The sequence below is a fragment of the Trichechus manatus genome, unplaced genomic scaffold, assembly GCF_000243295.1.
Source record: "Trichechus manatus latirostris isolate Lorelei unplaced genomic scaffold, TriManLat1.0 scaffold00105, whole genome shotgun sequence".
NCBI lineage: Eukaryota > Metazoa > Chordata > Mammalia > Sirenia > Trichechidae > Trichechus > Trichechus manatus.
Window position 1 is genome coordinate 2579972 of NW_004444041.1, and position 20526 is coordinate 2600497.

The 20526-nt window shown below is 38.7% G+C and overlaps 1 protein-coding gene across 1 annotated transcript in view; it reads right to left on the bottom strand.

The window, feature by feature from the left end:
* Positions 1-234: 234 nt before the first annotated feature.
* The window catches only part of BMP3 (bone morphogenetic protein 3), a 33324-nt gene continuing 13032 nt past the window's right edge, over positions 235-20526 (bottom strand). The window contains exons 2-3 of the mRNA XM_004383108.2: positions 8786-9696; positions 235-542 (exon numbers count right to left, since the gene is read on the bottom strand). Coding sequence (XP_004383165.1) covers positions 351-542; positions 8786-9696 — 1103 coding nt within the window. The 3' untranslated portion in view covers positions 235-350. The remainder of the gene's footprint in view (positions 543-8785; positions 9697-20526) is intronic.

The following is a 20526-nucleotide window of genomic DNA, read 5'->3' on the forward strand; positions in this document are numbered from 1 at the left end:
GAAATTACTTTCAATTTCCCTTTAGTTGTTAGATGGGTAGGGATAAATGATAAGTGATTGCTTTGTCCCGATCTATTTTCAAAGCCCATTACAAAAATAAATCAGTGCGCTCTCTAGCAGTTCTAGAAACAGTTTGAGTGATAGTTTTTGTGTGATTAAAAAAAAAAGAAATAGATATCCATATTTAGCAAAATCTTGCTTTCAGTTACATTCAGAAAAAAAGAAAGTACACTTCTCCTTGGTGGAAATCTTCAGTCTATTGCTCATTCTCTTTAGACTAAAAAAAAAAAAAGAAAAAAGTCCATAAAAATAATGATTGAATTAAGCCTTCAGATGAGTTCTCTGTAAGGTTATCTGCAAGCACAAGACTCTACTGTCATGTTAGGATATACTTTCAGCACCACATTCTTATTTTCATCGAAGAATAAGATACTGAGTGAGGACATCTTTTCCGGCACACAGCAAGGCTCAGGAATCCCAGGAACAACTCCCACCGCTCTCACTATACTCTGGATGGTAGCATGATTTGACGGCTTCAAAGACTAGAAAAAGAAATGGGAGAAGGACATACATATCAGATGGAACTGCTTTTCCACTCCTTACCCCCTCATCACATAAAATGCTTCCATCATGAATGGATTTCGAATATTTAATAGTTGTTATGACAACCATTACACATTCAGCCCAATCGCCTATCCCGCCACCACCAAAATGGTTATCACTTATTAAGTGCCTGCTATACACCAGAGATGGTACACGTTGTGTCTAAAATCCTTATGACAAAATTGCCATTTCTTACATTTTATAGGTAAGGAAACAGACTCAAAAAGCTTAAATGACATGTCTAACGTCAAATAGCTAGTAAGTGGCAAAGTAAAGGATTTGAACCCAGGTCTCTAATAAAGAATAATTTAATTACAAACAGTTTATTGTACTCAGAACTAATCAGGGAGACTAATATATTCTAGAATGTTTTCATTAACAGGATATTGTTGAAAAATGATCTGTTCTTGGCCCTATGTTAATCATAACCAAAACCAAGCCTATTGCTGGCAAGTGGATTCTGACTTATAGTGACCCAACAGGACACAGTAGAACTGCCCCACAGGGTTTCCAAAGAGTGGCTGGTGGATTCAAACTGCTGACCTTTTGGTTAGCAGCCAAGCTCTTAACCACTATGCCACCATGGCTCCATGTTAATCATAAAGCATCCTGTTAGATAGTTGAATACTACTGTCACAGTGACATTTAGATTTAGTTGTTGAAACAAAAAAATCAAGTAGGTCAAAGGGGCATTGATTTGTTTAATAGCTGCCAAGGGATGAACTGGATGGTGATTATTCCACTATGTAATTACTCAACTCAGTAAGTCCAAACTGGGGTTAAGAAGACCACACCATTGACCACTGGGGGTCACTGTTGCTCCATGGGTTCAGACCTAAACTTGGTAGAATTATTTCCTCTACGAGTGGGTCAAATCTCCTGGGAATAGCCTAGCAGGGCCCCAGGTTATTCCATGGATGTCAGAAGTTTGACCATAGAAGCCTGGGTAAAATCTCTTCCCTAAGAAAATACCAAATGGGACCATTAACATCCGTATGAAACACATGGTTTTATTTAAAGAGTCCTATACAGCTCCACTCTATCTAAAAGTGTTGTAAGCCAGAATGTTCAGGTATTACTAAAGTGATAAGAACCACTTATTCATGAGAGATGCCAAATGTTTCAATACCAGGGTTTTTTCTGCCAATAGCTCCTTCAGGCAGGTGAAATTAGTTTTGTTTAAAGCACAGTGGGAAACAGAAGTTTGGTAACTTGCCCGAGATCACATGTGAATTCGGTAGTAGGATTTAGGCCAAAACTCTGGCTTTTCAATCTCAGGATTTTGAGCCATGATTGTCATGGCTCAGAGGCACCACTGCCCCAGTGAACTGGTATTTTAAATTTATACTCCTAAACTCCTAGCACGGGAAACTTGAAAAAGTTAAAAGGTTAAGTGTCCATACAAGCCAAGGGAGAAGAAAAGAATATAGAAGCTGGCATACTGTAAAAGAAGCCCTGGTGGTGCCGGTATTAAGAGGTCGGCTGCTAACCAAAAGGTCGGCAGTTCAAATCCACCAGCCACTCCTTGGAAACCCTATGGGACAGTTCTACTATGTCCTATAGGATCGCTATGAGTTGGAATCTACTTGATGGCAACAGGGTTTTTTGTTTTTTTTTTTTTTTAAAATACTGTAAAAAGTAGGATTCTTCTTGGCCAAAAAACGGGGGGGGGGGGATCTGATTTCTCTCATCATATCTTTCAATTTTAGTGAAAATTTATACATGAGTCCTCAACTTTATACTTAATAGGCATAAATCATTAAAAATTAATCTTAATGACTGACAACTGTATTTACTCTTTTTTTCTAGAGACTTTATATGCTAAAAAGAATAGCTAACTTTCAATTAATTAACTTTGTAAAGCAGAGCATTTTTCCCTTATGGAAAGGAAGTCTGTCCTATTTCTTTTATGTATCATGTGTCCTGTATCACCAATAAAATATGTGTAACTGACAAAAATTGCGATCAGTATGGGAGCCGTGGTGGCGCAGTGGGTAAGAGCTCAGGCTGTTAACCGAAAGGCTGGCAGTCCAAATCCACTCTTTGGAAACTCTATGGGGCAGTTCTATTCTGTCCTATTGGGTCGCTAGGAGTGGGAATTGACTTGATAGCAATGGGTTTGGCTTGGTTTTTTTTAGCAGTCAGTACTGTACAATAGAGACCAATTGCCTGTTTGCAATTTTATCAGAGTTTGTGGGTGGCGTAAACGGGTAAGTACTGTGCTACTAACCAAAAGTTTGGAGGTTCGAACCCTGAGGCACCTTGGAAGAAAAGCCTGGAGATTTGCTTCCAAAAGGTCACAGCCAAAAAAACCCTATGAAGTTCTACTCTGAAACTTATGAGGTCGCCATGAGTTGGAATCGACTCGATAGCAACTGCTTTACTGCTTTGTTTTTTGTTTACCAGTATAGTTAATTTCTAAAGAAAACTTTTGCAGCCATCCACTTTTCTCTGTTGATTTACAGTTATTCTTAAGACTCAATAATCCAAACAGCTTAGCATAAAGCCTGAAAGAATTTTTGAAGCCAGGTTTTATAGCAGTATTCCGCTATCATTAACATTTTAACGACTCCTATAATATTAAATTTTATACAAAGTGGATCTATGTAACTAGATGAGGCCATGAGTGATGAATATCACCATGCACTGCCAGCAAATCTGCTGCAAACACCTCTTTAAAGGGTTGAAAAACAAAGATGTCACCGTGAGGACCAAGGTGCGCCTGACCCAAGCCAGGGTGTTTTCAATTGCCTCATATGCATACGAAAGCTGGACGATGAATAAGGAAGACCAAAGAAGAATTGATGCCTTTAAATTGTGGTGTTGGTGAAGAATGTGAAATATACCATGAACTGCCAAAAGAACGAATAAATCTGTCTTGGAAGAAGTACAGCCAGAATGCTCCTTAGAAATAAGGATGGCGAGACTACGTCTCACATATTTTGGACATGTTATCAGGAGGGACCAATCCCTGAGAAGGACATCATGCTTTGTAAAGTAGAGGGTCAGCGAAAAAGAGGAAGACCCTCAACACAAGATGGATTGACACAGTGGCTGCAACAATGGGTTTAAGCATAATGATGATTATGAGGATGGAGGAGGACCGGGCAGCATTTCGTTCTGTTGTACATAGGATCGCTATGAGTAGGAACCAACTCAATGGCACCTAGCAACAACAACATTGCCAGTTTCCCAGTGCCTAGAGCTGTGTATACTCTAGGTACTGAATAAACACTTGCAGAATAATGAAATACTTATAAGAAATAGCATATCCTCCATTTTACCTATTTCTGTGGAAATAATTCCCCATCAACAAAAATAAAAGGTTCTGTTCAAAATGACCCAGCATAGATATGAAAAATATTCATGGTGTTTCCTAGGAAAATTCCTGTCCTTTTTCTTTTTTTTAAGCTCCAACCCACAAATGATAGGTTCAGAAACTATGAGTAGTCTCTGGTGGGCCTAATGGAATCCAGGCAAAAGCCCTTGATTATGGGGTGGTGTGTCTTATCAGGGACCTCTCAGTTTTCCAGGGAGTTCCCCCCCACCCTGCTTTTTTTTTTCTCACTGTGGAATCCTCTGATTAAGCTGACATTACCAGAAATAATTATGTCATGCCCAAAAGATCCGTGCAGTAATTTGCTGGTTTGAAGCATACTGCCAGTCCATTAAGGATTTTTTTTTTTTTCAGTACAAATCCTGTTACTTAGGACTCTCTTTACATAGTTTAACAAATACATCAATCAAAAATGCAAACCTGTGTTAGTTCCCTCACTAGTCTCTCTTTTTAAAGAGGGTGAAACATGACTTCAATTAATCAGTTTAGGTGATTTTCTGATTAGGTAATTCAGTATATTAAGATCCCTGGGTGATGCAAATAGTGTGTACTTGTCTACTAACCTAAAAGTTGGTGGTCTGAACCCACACAGTGGTGCTGTGGAAGAAAGGCCTGGCAATCTGCCTCCATAATGATTATAGCCAAGAAAACCCTATGGAGCAGTTCTACTCTGTTAACACATGGGGTCATCATAACTCAGAATCAACTTGAGGGCAATGGGTTTTTTTGGTTTAAATTCAGTATATCAAGATTGTTTTTTTAGAGTGCCTCTTTATGACCAGAGATTGGAATTGGAAATTAGGAAATTAATTGGAAGTGTATCATGTTGAATTTATAAAGATGAAGTTCTGTTTTAAATAGGATACTTGGTTCAAAGTATTTAGATTCTTTGCTGCAAAATTCTATTCCTTTACTATTCCTAGCTTTTGTACCATTCCTTGCAAAAATAACTTCATTCCTTTAATCCTTGGTTCTCTTGGATCTCTGTCAGCAACAATGGCTGCATCATTTTCATCCAAAATCTCTGTTTTTCATCTCTGCCAAGATGGTGAGGGGAAGCAAAGGCACAGAACTTGGCTTTGGTTATATGGGTATTTTTTCATTTCACGGCAGAATTCCAGGGATCTCTCCCTGGGAAAACAGATTGGCCATAAGTGCTAGAAATCAGAAAAATCCAAACTGCCGTGTCTGTGAATGAAATCTACAGTGGTCAGGCCTACACCTGCCAAGCTGTGTATGATGTCCTCAAGTTAAATTTGATTACAAATGCATTAGCAGGGGAGAGTATGTCATCATCTAAGAACTTTCATTCCTGACCTGGGCCATAGGGTTTTGCTCCACACTATTCCAGTTCAGTCCACATGGGTGTGATAGCCCAGAAACTACCTAATTGAAATCAGTGAAAGGGCAAAGCCTGGAATTTGGGAAAGGCAGAACACAGCTGTTCTGAATTACAGAACAGGTTGTCGACTTTTACAGATGAAGAGCCCGACCATATAGAGCAGGCTTTCACTCAGGAGGCCAAGGAAAGCAGGGCCAACGGAGAAGTCTAGCCTGGGAGAACTTTTCTCTAGGGCAAAATGTGTATCTAAAGCCTGAAAGTTCTTTGGCGCCTCAATTATTCCACATGTGTTTGTACTGATCTGGTCAGAGACCTTTCTTTTCTTCTGTTGCTTGGACTACATTTTTATTTAAATAGTTATTGTGCTTAGTGTATTGGACACTGTACTGATAACAAAGATACTTATTACTTCTAATATAGAAGCTTCATATTGCTTCACATTTCTCATCTTTTTAGTTACTGTATCACTTGAAAGACACAAAACCTGGAAGGCTTAAGGAGAACCACTAGAAAGCTTTAAAGGTTAAGCAGATCCACACAAGGTGAAGAGACACTGAGAGAACTCCATGTAACAGCCAAACTTCCACTCTCAACTTGGCAAAAGGAAATCTGAAGCTCAGAGAGAAAACTCCACACTTAACCCTGTTATGTCTCCCTGGAGTTCTGATGCCATTCCAAGTTTTGACAAATACTATGGTGGGTTCAGTTGCTGCAACTGATGCACTCCTGATTCTATTACTTTCCAAAGAAAGATTACTGGAAGAGCTCATGGGATGTTGAACCCTCAGGGAGAATTCTATTTCAGGCTTTCTGATGTTAGAAAAAGGACTAGGAACATATAGAAAATTATTATTGCCATATGAGTTTTATTCTCTTGATCCTTTTCCCTATATAGTCTTTCTTCACCACCTACATTTAATGTTCTATTCTGTTCAGTCTCAACAATGGCCATTAATAAAAGTGTCAATACCAAATATTTATTGTCAACTATGGGCCAGATGCTCTACTATCTCAATTTCTTTTCACACTGTTTCTATTGCGTGTACATTATTATTTTTATTATTTATTATTGTACCCATTTTAAAGAAGAGAAAATGGAACATGCAGAGAATTTAAGTAATTTTCCCGAGTATCCATTGCTGGTAAATGGTGAAACCAAGATTCAAGCCAAAAGGATCTGACTTTCAATCTTCACTATTCAAAGTGTGGTTTGTGGACCAGCAGCATCAGCATCACCTGGGAGCTTGTTAGATATGCAGAATCTCAGGCTCTATCCCCAGACCCCATGGATCAGAACCTACATGTTAACAAAATCCCAGGCACTCTGTAAACACATCAAAGTTTAAGAAGCCCTGCTATGACTGATTACGTACATCTAATCGTTCAGTTGCACTAACATACTCTTCTTCTTAAAACTATCTCTGCCATTCTTATTCCTCATCAGTGTTTAAATTGTTATTCCTTAGATGACAGAGAACCATGGTGAAGCGCTACTGAAGCAACAGCAAGATTTTTGAACAGTAAAAGCAGGCACAACCAACAGGAGTCGGGAAGGCCAAGCTGAGAAGATGGGGATAACTGCAGAGGGGTGAAGACCAGGCCTCTTTTCCAGAGTTAGGGGCTGAAAACCAAACTGACTGTCTCCACGTTATCATGGCTCCCTAAGCCGGAAAACTGGAGTCAGGAGGGAAGAGAAAAACTCCCTGCCCAGGCTACTGAGAAGAAATTATAGTTGATGAGAATATGAGAGATTATTTGGAAAACTCAAGAGATTCACTTAAAATCAGTCATCCTGAGTTAGAGACAGATTTGAATCCATTCCTGCCTCTCAATGCCATAAAGGCAAGCCACACTGTAAAGTACAGATATATCACGGCCTGTTACACTGAGTATCTTTGTTGTGTGTGCATTTTTACATTTTAGCCCGGCTTGAAGAAGTTCTGTTTGATAAGTGAAATGACCTTTATGAATATTTAGGCAAGACAAAGATCTTTATGAAACTGTCCTCTTTCCAGTTGCCATGGAGTTGACTCCAACTCATGGCAAACCCATGTCTGTGGGGGTAGAACTGTGCTCTACAAGGTTTTCAAATGGCTGATTTTTCCAGAAGTAGATCTCCAGGCCTTTCTTCTGAGGTGGTTCTGCACAGACTCAACCTGTCAACCTTTTGGTTAGCAGCCAAGCATGTTAACCATTTGTACACCCAGGGACTCGTATATAATGGTAAATGTATATAGCATTTGCTATGTGTTTGGGTTACAAAACATGGAATCAGCAAAAATCCTTAAAAAAGCAACACCTTAGAAAATGTAGAAAGCTCATCCCTCTGAAAAAAATTTAACAAGAAAATGAAATATCAGTCAAGTTCCTGGCGCCATGGCTGACCCAGCCTTGTGAAGTTGGTCCTTTGCTTTCTGTGTGTGTTACATTTAATATCCCACTGGTCACAGTGCTGGGACATGAAAATGCTACTTTCAAGGCCTATAAGCAGAAGTTGGTCACTCATTGAGGCAAAGGATTTTTTTTTCCCCTTCTAATATCATACAGCAGGAAAAACTGATGTACTTCAAGTTTTGCACAAAAACTCTATTCCTCCTCTGAATTCCACTCCTAGAGCCACTTTTCATTGTATAACAAAGATTCAAACCATTACAAGCTGAGAATGGAAGTACAGCTATAAGCTTAACTGAAGGCCAGAGGGCACCACTCTATTTTGCTAACTGTAAACTCAAACAGAACAGTCATTTGGACTAGCTGTGCAAGACAGAGGTGGGCGCCAGGGAGGCTGCTGAAAACATATACATCAGAATACCGGCACTGACACAATAAGGTACAGTACCTATTGATTTTGGAAGAGACACAGGCAAGCTCTGCCATGCTGAAATAGATCTTGGAAGAAGTTTACCAAACTCTATTTTACCTTCCTTTTAGATGCTTATCAGGAAAGCAGACTAAACCAGCATCTGACAGGGTTCATGAGGCCAGTCTGCCCGGCCCACCTCTGATCCTGAACTCCCTGGGGACAACTCATCTCACAGGAGACTATTTATAAAACATGTTCTGCATCAGGGCATTAATCTGATTAGCTCTTCCCATGGCTCCCCTGATGTCCCCTTGTTCCCTGAACATCTCTTCACAGGTCAGCCTTCTACTACCCAGGCCTTGCTCTTTGTTGCAGGTGGGGATTCACACATGACCACATAGCTGAATATGCACCATGTTTGCAAGCAAGGCAAAAAAACATATTTTCCACACACGTTTTCCCTCATAGCCTTCTTCATATCAATACTGACTTTATATTACTTCCACAACCATTAAAGAAAAAAAATCAAGCATAACCATATTACCTATTACTACACTTCAGAATGCAGTAAAAAAGGGAACAGATGAATTTTGTAGATTGAAAACACAAACTTACACATACAAAGACACACACATCTTAGACAGTGTTTTTCTACCCTATGGAAATAGGAAGTGATCAAAGGACAAAGAATGATTGATACCTTTGGCATGGGGAACTGGCACGCTCCAGAACAATAATAGGCATCAAACGACTTGGGAGAGATAATCCATTCACTCCAGCCAATATCTGCAAAGTCAACTTTGAGGTATCGCCTGGCACAATTCCGAGGTTCAATCCACTGCTTTCTTCTTGCCTTCTTCAGGGTGTGCTCATCAAACTGGAGTGTTTGGCTTTTCTGGTGAGGTCCCTTTCTCTGTTTCTTTTTGGTCTTACTCTTCTCGGGAGGCTGAGTTTGAAGGGTCTTGTAAGACTTTGTCTCCTCCCAGACCCCATCCTCCTTATACTGATATTCTGCCCCAGGAAGCTCATTGCTCTGCAGAGGCAGCAGGACCCCGGTGGAGCGTTTCTTCCTCCGTTCTATAGAAAGGGCAGCCCTGATGTGGCTATCCAGTTGGGGCAAAGCCCCAGTGGGGAACTCCCGGTGTCCCTGTAAGTGTGATACCACACTGTCTGGCTCAGAAATGGCAGCATCATTGGCATACACCAACATATAAGGCTCAGGAAAGGGTGATATCCTCTTTGGCAGCTGGTGTCCTCTGGAGGTAATGTTAATTCCTATGAGGAACTCCTCATTTTCCTTGGCCTTCCTCAGGAGTTGAGTGATGTCTTTAGACAGCCAGGTCATGGTGTCTCCATGAGGTTTGGCTATATTTACGGAAAGATGACCCAGGAGTCGACTTTGGTTTCTGTTGGATTGGAGGATCCATGTGGAGAGATTAATCTGAATGTGTTTCCTGTGAGCGTGATGTGAGCATCCTCTGGTTGTTGGACTACTCAGGCTGATGTTCATTAGCTCTCCAATGTAGAAATACAGTGTGGCAGACAAAATGTTTTCAGACTTGGTTAGAGAAGTCAGGTTGAAAATATGCAATCCCTTGCTTTCGAGGGTTCCTAGGAGGGGGAAAAAAACGCGAGTAAACAGAAGTAATTTTAAAAGCTGGAAAAAGATCAAAGCAAAGATAAGTCATTTTTACTAATTTGCTCTTTCCTTTAGGAAGCACCGTGAATGTGTTGAAGCTGTAACATAGCAGTAAGTTTAGGAATGTGAGAGGTTACAGCTGAGAGCTCTGGCTTTTAATTCTGTGACTAGCAAGACCTGTGTCAACTTGCAAAGTACTATCATAGGTTCTCTCCTAACACAATGTATAGTTTACTGTTTACAAGCATAGGGTTTGAAATTAGACTCACCTTGATTCAAGGGCTGGCTCAATCACTTTTTAACTATGTATCTTTGAGCAAGGAGTGTCCTCATTTATGAAATGCAGATAATACATATCTCCCTGGTGGAGAAGTAGTTAAGAGTTCGGCTACTAACCAAAAGGTCAGCAGTTCAAATCCACCAGCTGCTCCTTGGAAACCCTATGGGGCAGTTATACTCTGTCCTATAGGGTCACTATGGTTTGAATTGACTCGATGGCAATGGTTTTTTTGGTTTTTTTTTGGTTTGTTTATGTCCTTAGAATTAAATGGGTTGTGTGTAAAGCAGTTTACAAAGAGTCCATAAATGTTTCCTAAATACAAATTATTATTATTAGTGCTAGTATCAATTTTATTACAAGGATTATATCTTCTTCTATCTGCCTCACAAGGTTTAGGGGTGGGTAAGCAAGATAATATGTCTCTATATTTTGTGCTTCCCTGAAAAAATGAGCCACACGTTCAAAGTTTCATTTAAAAAAATAATAATGCTGCTGTGGAACTTGTCTGAAGTTTATGACATTCCATGATTTTGAGCCGAGTTTCTTCTATATAATAATGATTATAAACAATCTGTTAATCTTCACTAAACAAAGATCATTAAAGCCGACCAATTATATTTTCCATTGTACAGATCCAGAAATGAGGGACAGTAAGAGAAGACTTATTAGACAGAGGCAGTAAGGTAGAGGTTAGTTGTATCTCCTACGATCATCTCACAAGTTAGTAATAAGGCTGAAGTGAGAACTCAAGCAGCCTCAGTTCTGGGATTGGTCACCAGAGCCCAAGCCCTCCTCCGTGCACTTGTTCCATACACATATTTGCTTCAGAAATACACACGCAATCATGAAATTATGTTCTTGATCAAAAACATATTTCAGTAAAAACAAAACATCTTTATAAAGATGTGGAAACTTAAAATGAGTTCACTGAGTCCCTAAACACAAGAGAAGTGCAATGGGAAACATATTTTATTCATTTTTAACACTGTGTGAAGGAAAAGGAGGAAACTGCCATTTGTGCACATTTGTATAATCCATGACACCAGGATAATATTTTACAGATTTTTATAACAAAGCCATGGCATCAGGGTTGTTTGGAGACTCGAGCCTTAATTCATACCAGTCACCATATCGTATACTTTTACCCAAACGTTGTGTAGCAGATGAAAAGTTAAACTGCAAGAAAGTCACTCTGTTCTAAGTATGCGGCAATCAAGTGGTTGCCAAACAAAGAGAATAAATGAACTCCGAGGGATGGGGTGGCAGTGTCTTAATGGGTAAACCAATCTTGCCCCTTCCCCCCACATTTTGCTTCAAAATGTTTCTTTCAAATACGTTTTTAGACACTTTGTGACCTGCTGTTAACTAGCCCCCATCCCTGAATCTAATCCTCAACATCTTCTCATAAAAGCTTCGAAATCTGCCACACTGCCTTTCTGGATGGCTTTCATTTTAATTCAGTGTGTTATTTTGAGGTCATACCTCTACGCCCAATCATAGCTCCACCAATCCCAACAGTAGACCTCAAGCAAATAACCTCTTTAAGTCTGAGTTTGTTCATCTGTAAAACGAATCCAATAATGCCAGCTGCAGAGTTGCTGTGGGGATTAACTGAAAGAATGCAGGTAAAGCACATAGCACATGGTAAATATTCAAGAAATGTTAGCTAAGTACAACTGCACTGCCTAACATGATAGCAGCTAGCCTCATATGAGCCAACTGAGATATGCTATAAATGTAAAATACACCAGTACACTGGATTTTGAGGGTTTATACCAAAATGAACATAAAATTTCTCATTAATACTTTTTTATTGATTACATGGTGAAATGACAATATTCTAGATATACTGGGTTAAACAGAATATATTATTAAAATTAATTTCACCTATTTCATTTCATATTTTTATATGTGGTTACTAAAAGTTCTAAATTACGTATGTGGCTCACATTATATTTCTGTTAGACAATGGTGGTGCTCTAGAATAACCACTAGTTTTGTAGCCATATAGTCCAAAAGGAAAAAAAAAAATTTCAAATGCAGCAAGATTTTTGCTAAACATGAATATGCAAGCAAAACAGTCAATTGGGCAAAAGATTCCCCTCTTAGTATGCAGCATCTTTTCCTTTATGAAGGACATATTAGATAAAGATAACTTTGGTGATGGCTTTTTAATTTTCCTCCAGCTGTAGCTAACTGTTTCAATCTTCCACCAAAAGTCTAAGACCAACAAACTGCTCTAAAATAGAGCTAAGTGGTCAGTTTAGCAACACTGCTTTATGGCAGAGAAATCGTATACAGTGCCAGTTATGTTATTTCTACATATATTTGCATACTTTTATTATACACACATAAATAAACTACAACCAGTAAAGTTCAGGAAACAAAGAAAAATAAATAGTTTAACAAATATGAACTGAACACCTACTGGGTACCAGACCCTGGCCTGGGTCATGTGGCTAAATGGACTCTGCCACTCACACTCTGAGAGTAGCTATGCCATGATGATTAGGGGGAATCTATGCTCTTGGAACACAGAGGAGAGAGCAAGTAAACTTGTCCATTTACAGGAAATAGGGACACATAGGAAATACAACCAGAGTGCTGCTTAGAAGCAAGGATGGTGAGACTTTGGCTCACTTACTTTGGACATGTCATCAGGAAAGACCAGTTACTAGAAAAGGACAGTATGTTTGGTAAATCAGGCCAGTGAAAATGAGGGAACTCCCCAATGAGACGGATTGACATAACAGCCACAACAATGGACTCAAACATACCAATGATCGTGAAGATGGCGCAGGACCAGACAATGTTTCATTCTATTATCCAAGGGCTGCAGCTGACTCAGTGGAAACTAACAACAGGAAAGAGGTGACTTCTGAGGCAAGCCTTTAAGGATGAAGGGGAAAGGGGATGTTGGGGAAGAGAATGGGAGGAACACATTCTAGCAGTATGCAACGAAGAGTTTCTATATCTAGAAGCTCTTCGTTGTTGTCACGTGCCTTTGAGTCATTTTTGACTCATAGTGACACCATGTAACAGAGAAAAACTGCCCCATAGAGTTTTCTTGGCTGCAATCTTTACAACTGTAATCCATATAACTGGGTCAACAAGCAACATCATGATAAATGGAGAAAATATTGAATTTGTCAAGGATTTCATTTTACTTGGATCCACAATCAACACCCATGGAAGCAGCTGTCAAAAAATCAAATGACGTATTGCATTGGGCAAATCTGCTGCAAAAGACTTCTTTAAAGTGTTGAAAAGCAAACACGTCATTTGGAGGACTAAGGTGCGTCTGACCCAAGCCACGGTATTTTCAATGGCCTCATATGCATGTGAAAGCTGCAAAATGAATAAGGAAGACCAAAGAAGAATTGATGCCTTTGAATTATGGTGTTGGCAAAAAATATTGAGTATACCATGGACTGCCAGAAAAATGAACAAATCTGTCTTGGAAGAGTATAGCCAGAATGCTCCTTAGAAGCAAGGATGGTGAGAATTCCTCTCACATACTTTGGGCATGTTATCAGAAGGGAACCATCCCTGGGGAAGGACACCATGCTTGGTAAGGTAGAAAGTCAGTGAAAAAGAGAAAGACCCTCAATGAGATGGACTGACACAGTGGCTGTAACAATGGGCTCAAATATAACAATGATTGTGAGAATGGTGCAGGCCTGGGCAGTGTTTCATTCTGTTGTACATAGGGTCGCTATGGGTTGGAACCCACTCAGAGGCACCGAACAACAACAACAACCTTTACTGAAGCAGAGCGCCAGGTCTTTCTCCTGAAGAGTGGCTGGGTAGGTTCAAGCCTCCAACCTTTTGGTTAGCATCCCAGTGCTTAACCATTTGAGTCACCTGAGCTCTTCTAGAAGCTCTTACATAAACATTATCTCCAATGTTTCAAATAGAAACTTATAAAAGTATTCTAAGTTAACCTAGTTACTCAAAGTCCTAACAGATGTCTAAGCTACCGAAGGTTAGAAAAGAAATGGCCAATTCACATTTAGCTCGTAAACAAAGGTGTTATATTATGCCCAGGAGCTAATGTGTTTGCTCTTTCCATTCATGCCCTGCTCAGGGAGGCACACTATCTCTGTCTGTTCTAGACTGCCTCATTTTTAACAACAAGCTTAAAGTCTCAACCATTCCACAAAGCATACCTTGATGTCTCTAACTCATACTTTATTTTCTCCTACTTGACCTTAAAGCTTTTTTTTTTCTTTTTTAACATTTTATTGTGGTTTAGGTGAAAGTTTACAGAGCAAATTAGTTTCCTAACCAACAATTTATACTCAGCTTGTTTCGTGATATTGGTTGCAATTCCCTCAATGTGTCAGCATTCTCTCTGCTTCGTCCCTGAGTTCCCCGTTTCCATTCGCCCAGCTTTCCTGCCCCTTTCTGCCTTATGAACTTTGCTTTTGGGCAAATGCTGCCCTTTCCGTCTGGTATGATTGATTGTTCTAAGGTGCACATTACTCACAGGTGTTATTGTTCACTTTATAGGCCTATTTTTTGTCTGTAAGGTGACCTCTGGGAGTGGGTTCAGTTCCAGGTTTGAAGGGTATCTTAAGGACTATAGTCTCAGGGGTTCCACCAGTCTCTATTAGATCAGTAAGTCTCATCTTTTTTATGAATTTGAATTTTGTTCTACATTTTCCCTATTGTGATCCTGGTCAGGGTGGTCGGCAAGGGTAGCCAGGCACAATCTAGCTCTTCTGGTCTCAGGCTCATGGAGGCTGTGGTTCATGTGGTCCATTAATCCTTTGGACTAATTGTTTCCTTGATTCTTTGGTTTTCTTCACTCTTCTTTGCTCCAGACGGAAAAAGACCAATAGATGTCTCTTAGACAGCCTCTAGAAAACTTCCAAGACCCTAGTCGCTACTCACCAAGGTAGGATGCAGAACATGTCTTTATGCGCCATGTTATGCCAATTGACCTAGATGTCCCCTGAGACTATGGTCCTAAGTCCTCAAGTCCAGTGATTCAGTACCTCGGGGTGTTTTGAGGTTTTCATGACTGTGCCCCTTGCGTGCTCTATTATATACATGGATATATTTGTAATACATACAAATACATATGGAGAAATATTCCCTGCCAAACTTATATATTCTCATGGGTGTACTCCCATACATCTTCCCACACCTGTTCAGCTTATACATCTACCTATGTATCCACTCACAAATTACTGTGTTATTACTGGTGTTGCAGAATTGTATACATAATAGTATTTACTGTTGTTGCCTTTTACTCTTGAGTAACTCTCAGGGTGTTCCTTTGCCTTGGTCATGTTGTGTTGACTTTCCCCATGTTGTGTACTGTCTTTCCCTTCATCGAAGTTAGTATGTTTCTTCTATCTAGTTAAGTGATTTTCCCTCCCACTCCCTCACATTCATGCTAATCATCAAATCATCTAATGTTTCTTTCTGTGTGTAAACCTTTTCTTGACTTTTTATAATAGTGATCTCATACAATATTTATCCATTTGTGATTGACTTATTTCCCTCAGCATAATGTCCTACAGGTTGATCCATGTTATGAGATGTTTCACAGATTCATCGTTATTCTGTAACACTGTGTAGCATTCCATTGTGTGTATGTACCAGAGTTCTTATATTCATTCATCCATTGAAGGGCACTTAGGTTGTTTCCATCTTTTTTTTATTGTGAATAATGCTGGAATGAACATGGGTGTGCAAATCTCTGCTCGTGTCATGGATCCTATTTCTCTAGGATACATATCTAGGAATGGGATCTCTGGATCATATGGTATTCCTAGCTTTTTAAGGAAGCACCATACCATTTTTCACAGTGGTTGTACCATTTTACATTACCACTCACAGGGTATAAGAGTTCCAATCTCCCCACAACCTTGCCAGCATGTGTTGTTTTCTGTTTGTTTTATTTTATTTTATTTGATCAATGCCATTATTGCCAGGGTAAGATGATATCTCATTGGAGTTTTGATTTGCATCTCTCTAATGGCTAATGATCATGAGCATCTCTTCATGTTATTTGTTGGCTGCCTGAATGTCTTCTTTGACGAAGTGTTCACATCCTTTGTCCACTTTTTAATTGGATTTTTGTCTTTTTGTTGTTGAGCTGTTGAAGTTTTTTTTAATAAATTTTAGAGATTAGTCCCTTGTCAGACATGTCGTCAAAATTTTTTTCCCAGTCTGTAGGTTCTCTTTTGACTCTTTTGAAGAAGTCTTTTGATGTCCATAAGTATTTAAATTTTAGGAGGTCCCAGTTGTCTAGTTATCTTCTGTTTGTGTATTTTTAGTTATGTTTGATAGTCTAAGTATGCCATAAATTAGGGCCCCTAAGTTTACTCCTATTTTTTCTTCTATGATCTTTATAGTTTTAGGTTTTACAGATAGGTCTTCAATCCTAAATTAGGATCAAAGTTAGTTAATTTGTATAGTGTGAGGTATGGATTATGTTTCATTTTTCTGCAAATGGGTATCTAGTTTTGCCAGCACCGTTTGTTAGAGTGACTATCTCATCCCTATTTAATGAATTTCGACTCTTTGTCTAAATTAACTGTCCATAAGTAGATGGAGTTACTTCCGGGTTCTCAATTCTGTTCCATGGTCTATGTGTCTGTTGTTGTACCAGCATCAGGCTGTTTTGAATACCTTGGCTGTATAGTAGGTTTTAAGATTGTGAACTGTGAGGCCTGCTACTTTGTTTTTCTTCTTCAGTAAAGCTTTGCTTATCTGGGGCCTCTTTCCTATCGATATAAAGTTGGTGATTAGTTTTTACCATCTTGTTAAGATATGTTGTTGGAATTTGGATCAGGACTGCATTATATCTATAGATTGCTTTGGGTAGTATTGACATTTTTACAGTGTTAAGTCTTCCTATCCATGAGCATGATATGTTTTTCCACTTATTTAGCTCTCTTGGTCTCCTGCAGTAGTGTTTTGTAGTTTTCTTTGTATAAGTTTTTACATCCCTGGTTAGATTTATTCCTAAGTATTTTATCTTTGGGGGGCTATTGTAGAAGGTATTGTTTTCCTGATTTCCTTTTTGGAGTTCTCTTTGTTGGTGTATAGGAATCCAATTGATTTTTGTACGTTGATCTTGTACCCTGCCACTTTGCTGAATCCTTCTATTAGTTCCAGTAGCTTTCTTATAGAATCTCTGGGATTTTCTATGTATAGGATCATATCATCAGCAAATAGAGATAGTTTTACTTCTTCCTTACTAATTTGAATGCCGTTTATTTCCTTTCTTGCTTTATTGCTCTAGCTATGTCTTCCAGTACAATACTGAATAAGGGTGGTGATACAGGGCATCCTTGTCTGGTTCCCATTCTCAAGGGGAGTGCTTTCAGTTTCTCTCTGTTGAGAATAATACTGGCTGTTGGTTTTGTATATACGCCCTTAATTATGCTTAGCAATTTTCCTTCTATTCTTATTTTGCTGAGGGTTTTTATCAGGAATGGGTGTTAGATTTTATCAAATGCCTTATCTACATCAATTGATATGATCATGTGGTTCTTTTCCTTTGTTTTACTTATGTGGTAGATTACATCGATTGATTTTCTAATGTTGAACAATCCTTGCATATGTGCTATGGATCCCATTTGGTCATGATGTATTACTTTTTTGATATGCTGTTGGATTCTATTTCCTAGAATTTTGTTGAGAATTTTTGTGTCTATATTCATGAGGGATACTGGTCTATAATTTTCTTTTTTAGTGGCATCTTTGCCTGGCTTTGGTATCAGGGTTATGCTGGATTCATAGAATGAATTTGGGAGTATCATCCATTTCTATGTTCTCGAATAGTTTGAGTAGAACTGGTGTCAGCTCTTCTCTGAATGTTTAGTAGAATTCTCCAGTAAAGTCATCTGGGCCAGGGCTTTTTGTTGTTGTTGTTGAGAGTTTATGACTTCTTCAATTTCTTCTTTTGTTATGGGTCTGTTCAAATTTTCTACCTTGGTTTGTGTTATTTTAGGTAGGTAGTGTGTTTCTAGAAATTTGTCCATTTCTTCTAGGTTTTCAAATTTGTTGGAGTACAGTTCTTCATAGTATTCTATTATGATCCTTTTTGTTTCAGTCATCGCTGTTGTAATGTCACCTATCTCATTTCTTATTTGGGTTATTTGCATCTTCTTCTTTTCCTTTGTCAATTTGGCCAGTGGTTTGTCAATTTTATTGATCCTTTTAAAGAACCAACTTCTAGTCTTGTTGATTCTTTCTACTGTTTTCTGTTTCATTTATTTCTCCTCTAATCTTTTTTATTTCTTGCCTTCTGGTGACTGCGGGCTTCTTTTGCTGCTCTTTTTCTATTTACTGCCATTATAGGATTAAGATACTGATTTTGGCTCTTTCTTCTTTTTTGATGTGTGCATTTATTGCTATAGAGTGACCTTAGAGCACTGCTTTTGCTGTGTCCCAAAAGTTTTGGTATATTCAATGTCATAAAACAGCATGTGTGTTACTGCTACATGAGAAACTATCTGTTCTGTAAGCCTTCACCTGAAGTACAATAAAATATTAAAAAAAAAAAATAATAAGTCACCAAGACTGTAATACTTTTTATTTTATTTAAAATGCATTTCAGTAATAATTAAAAATGTGAAAAAAAAAAAGTTTTGGTATATTGTTTTCATTCTTATTTGATTCTGGGAATAGTTTAATTTCATTTTTTATTTCTTCTATTATCTAGTGGTTTTTAAGCAAGGTGTTATTCAGTTTCCATGTATTTGATTATTTTCCTTGTTCTTCAAATTACTGATTCCTAATTTTACAGCGCTGTGATCAGATAAGATACTTTGTATTATTTGTTTTCAAATTTACTGAGGCTTGCTTTGTGGCCTAACATACAGTCTATTCTGGAGAATGATTCATGTGTGCTGGAAAAGAATATATACTGTGCTATTGTTGAGTGGAGTGTTCTCTGTAGGTCTATGAGATTAAGCTGGTTCACTGTGTTGTTTAGATCTTCTGTACCTCTGTTGAGTTTTTTTCTTATTATTTTGTCCATCATTGAAGCGGTGTGTTAAAGTCTCCCACTATTATCATGGAGTTGTCCATTTCTCTTTTCAATTCTGTTTGTTTTATATATTTTGGAGCTTTTTCATTGGGTGTGTGTATATTTATTATGGTTATGTCCTCTTGATGGACTGACCCTTTAATCATTACATAATGCCCTTTGTCATGGATTGAATTGTGTCTCCCCAAAATGTGTGTCAACTTGGTTAGGCCATGATTCCCAGTGTTGTGTGATTTCCACCATTTTGTCATTTGATGGGATTTTCTTGTGTGTTGTAAATCCTATCACTGTGATGTTGATGGGACGTATTGGTGGCAGTTATATTGATGAGATCTACAGGATTGGACAATGTCTTAGGCCAATCTCTTTTGAGATGTGGGAGACAGAGGTGAGCAGAGAGACATGGGGACCTCATATCACCAAGAAAGCAGTGCCGGGAGCAGAGCACTTCCTTTGGACCTGAGGTTCTTGTGCTGAGATGCTCCCAGACCAAGAGAAGACTGATGACGAGGATCTTCCTCCAGAGCCGACGGAGAGAGAAAGACTTCTCCTGGAGCCAGTGCCCTGAATTCAGACTTCTAGCTTACTGGACTGTGAGAGAATAGACTTTTCTTTGTTAAAGCCATCCACTTGTAGTATTTCTGTTATAGCAACACTGGATAACCAAGACACCCTTCCTTGTCTCTTATGCTGGTGTTTGCCTCAATGTCTATTTTATCAGAGATTAACACTGCTACTCCTGTTCTTTTTTTGGTTACCATTTGATTGATATATTTTTCCCATACTTTGATTTTTAACTTATTTTTATCTTTGTGTCTAAGGTTTGTCTCTTGTAGTCAGCATATTGATGGGTAGTGTTTTTTTAATACATTCTGTCACTCTTTCTCTACATTCAGCGTAATTACTGAATTTACTGCTGTCATTTTGTTGTGCTTTTCCCAATCTGCTCTCAGGATGCTTTCTTTGGTTTTGGAAAGTTTGATTATGATATGTCTTGGTGATTTTCTTTTGGGGTCTATCCTATATGGGGTTTGTTGAGCTTCTTGAATGGGTATCTTCTTGTCTTCCATGATATTAAGGAAGTTTTCTTTTTTTTCTGAATTTTTTTTATTGTACTTTAGATGAAGGTTTACAGAATAGTTTCTCATTAAACTGTCAGTACACATACTGTTTTATGACATTGGTTAACAACCCCACGATATGTCAACCCTTCCCTTCTGGGACCTTTTTTTTTTTTTTTGGTGAAAATATACGTAGCCAAAGATATACCATTTCAAAAATTTCTACATGCACAGTTCAGTGACATCGATTACATTCTTCCAGTTGTGCTGCCATTCTCACTTTAGATGAAGGTTTACAGAACAAAACAGTTTCTCATTAAACAGTTAGTATACATGTTGCCCTATGACGATGGTTAACAACCTCACTACATGTCAACACTGTCCTTACTCAACCTTGGGTTCCCTATCACCAGCTTTCCTGTCCCCTTCTGCCTTCTAGTCCTTGTCC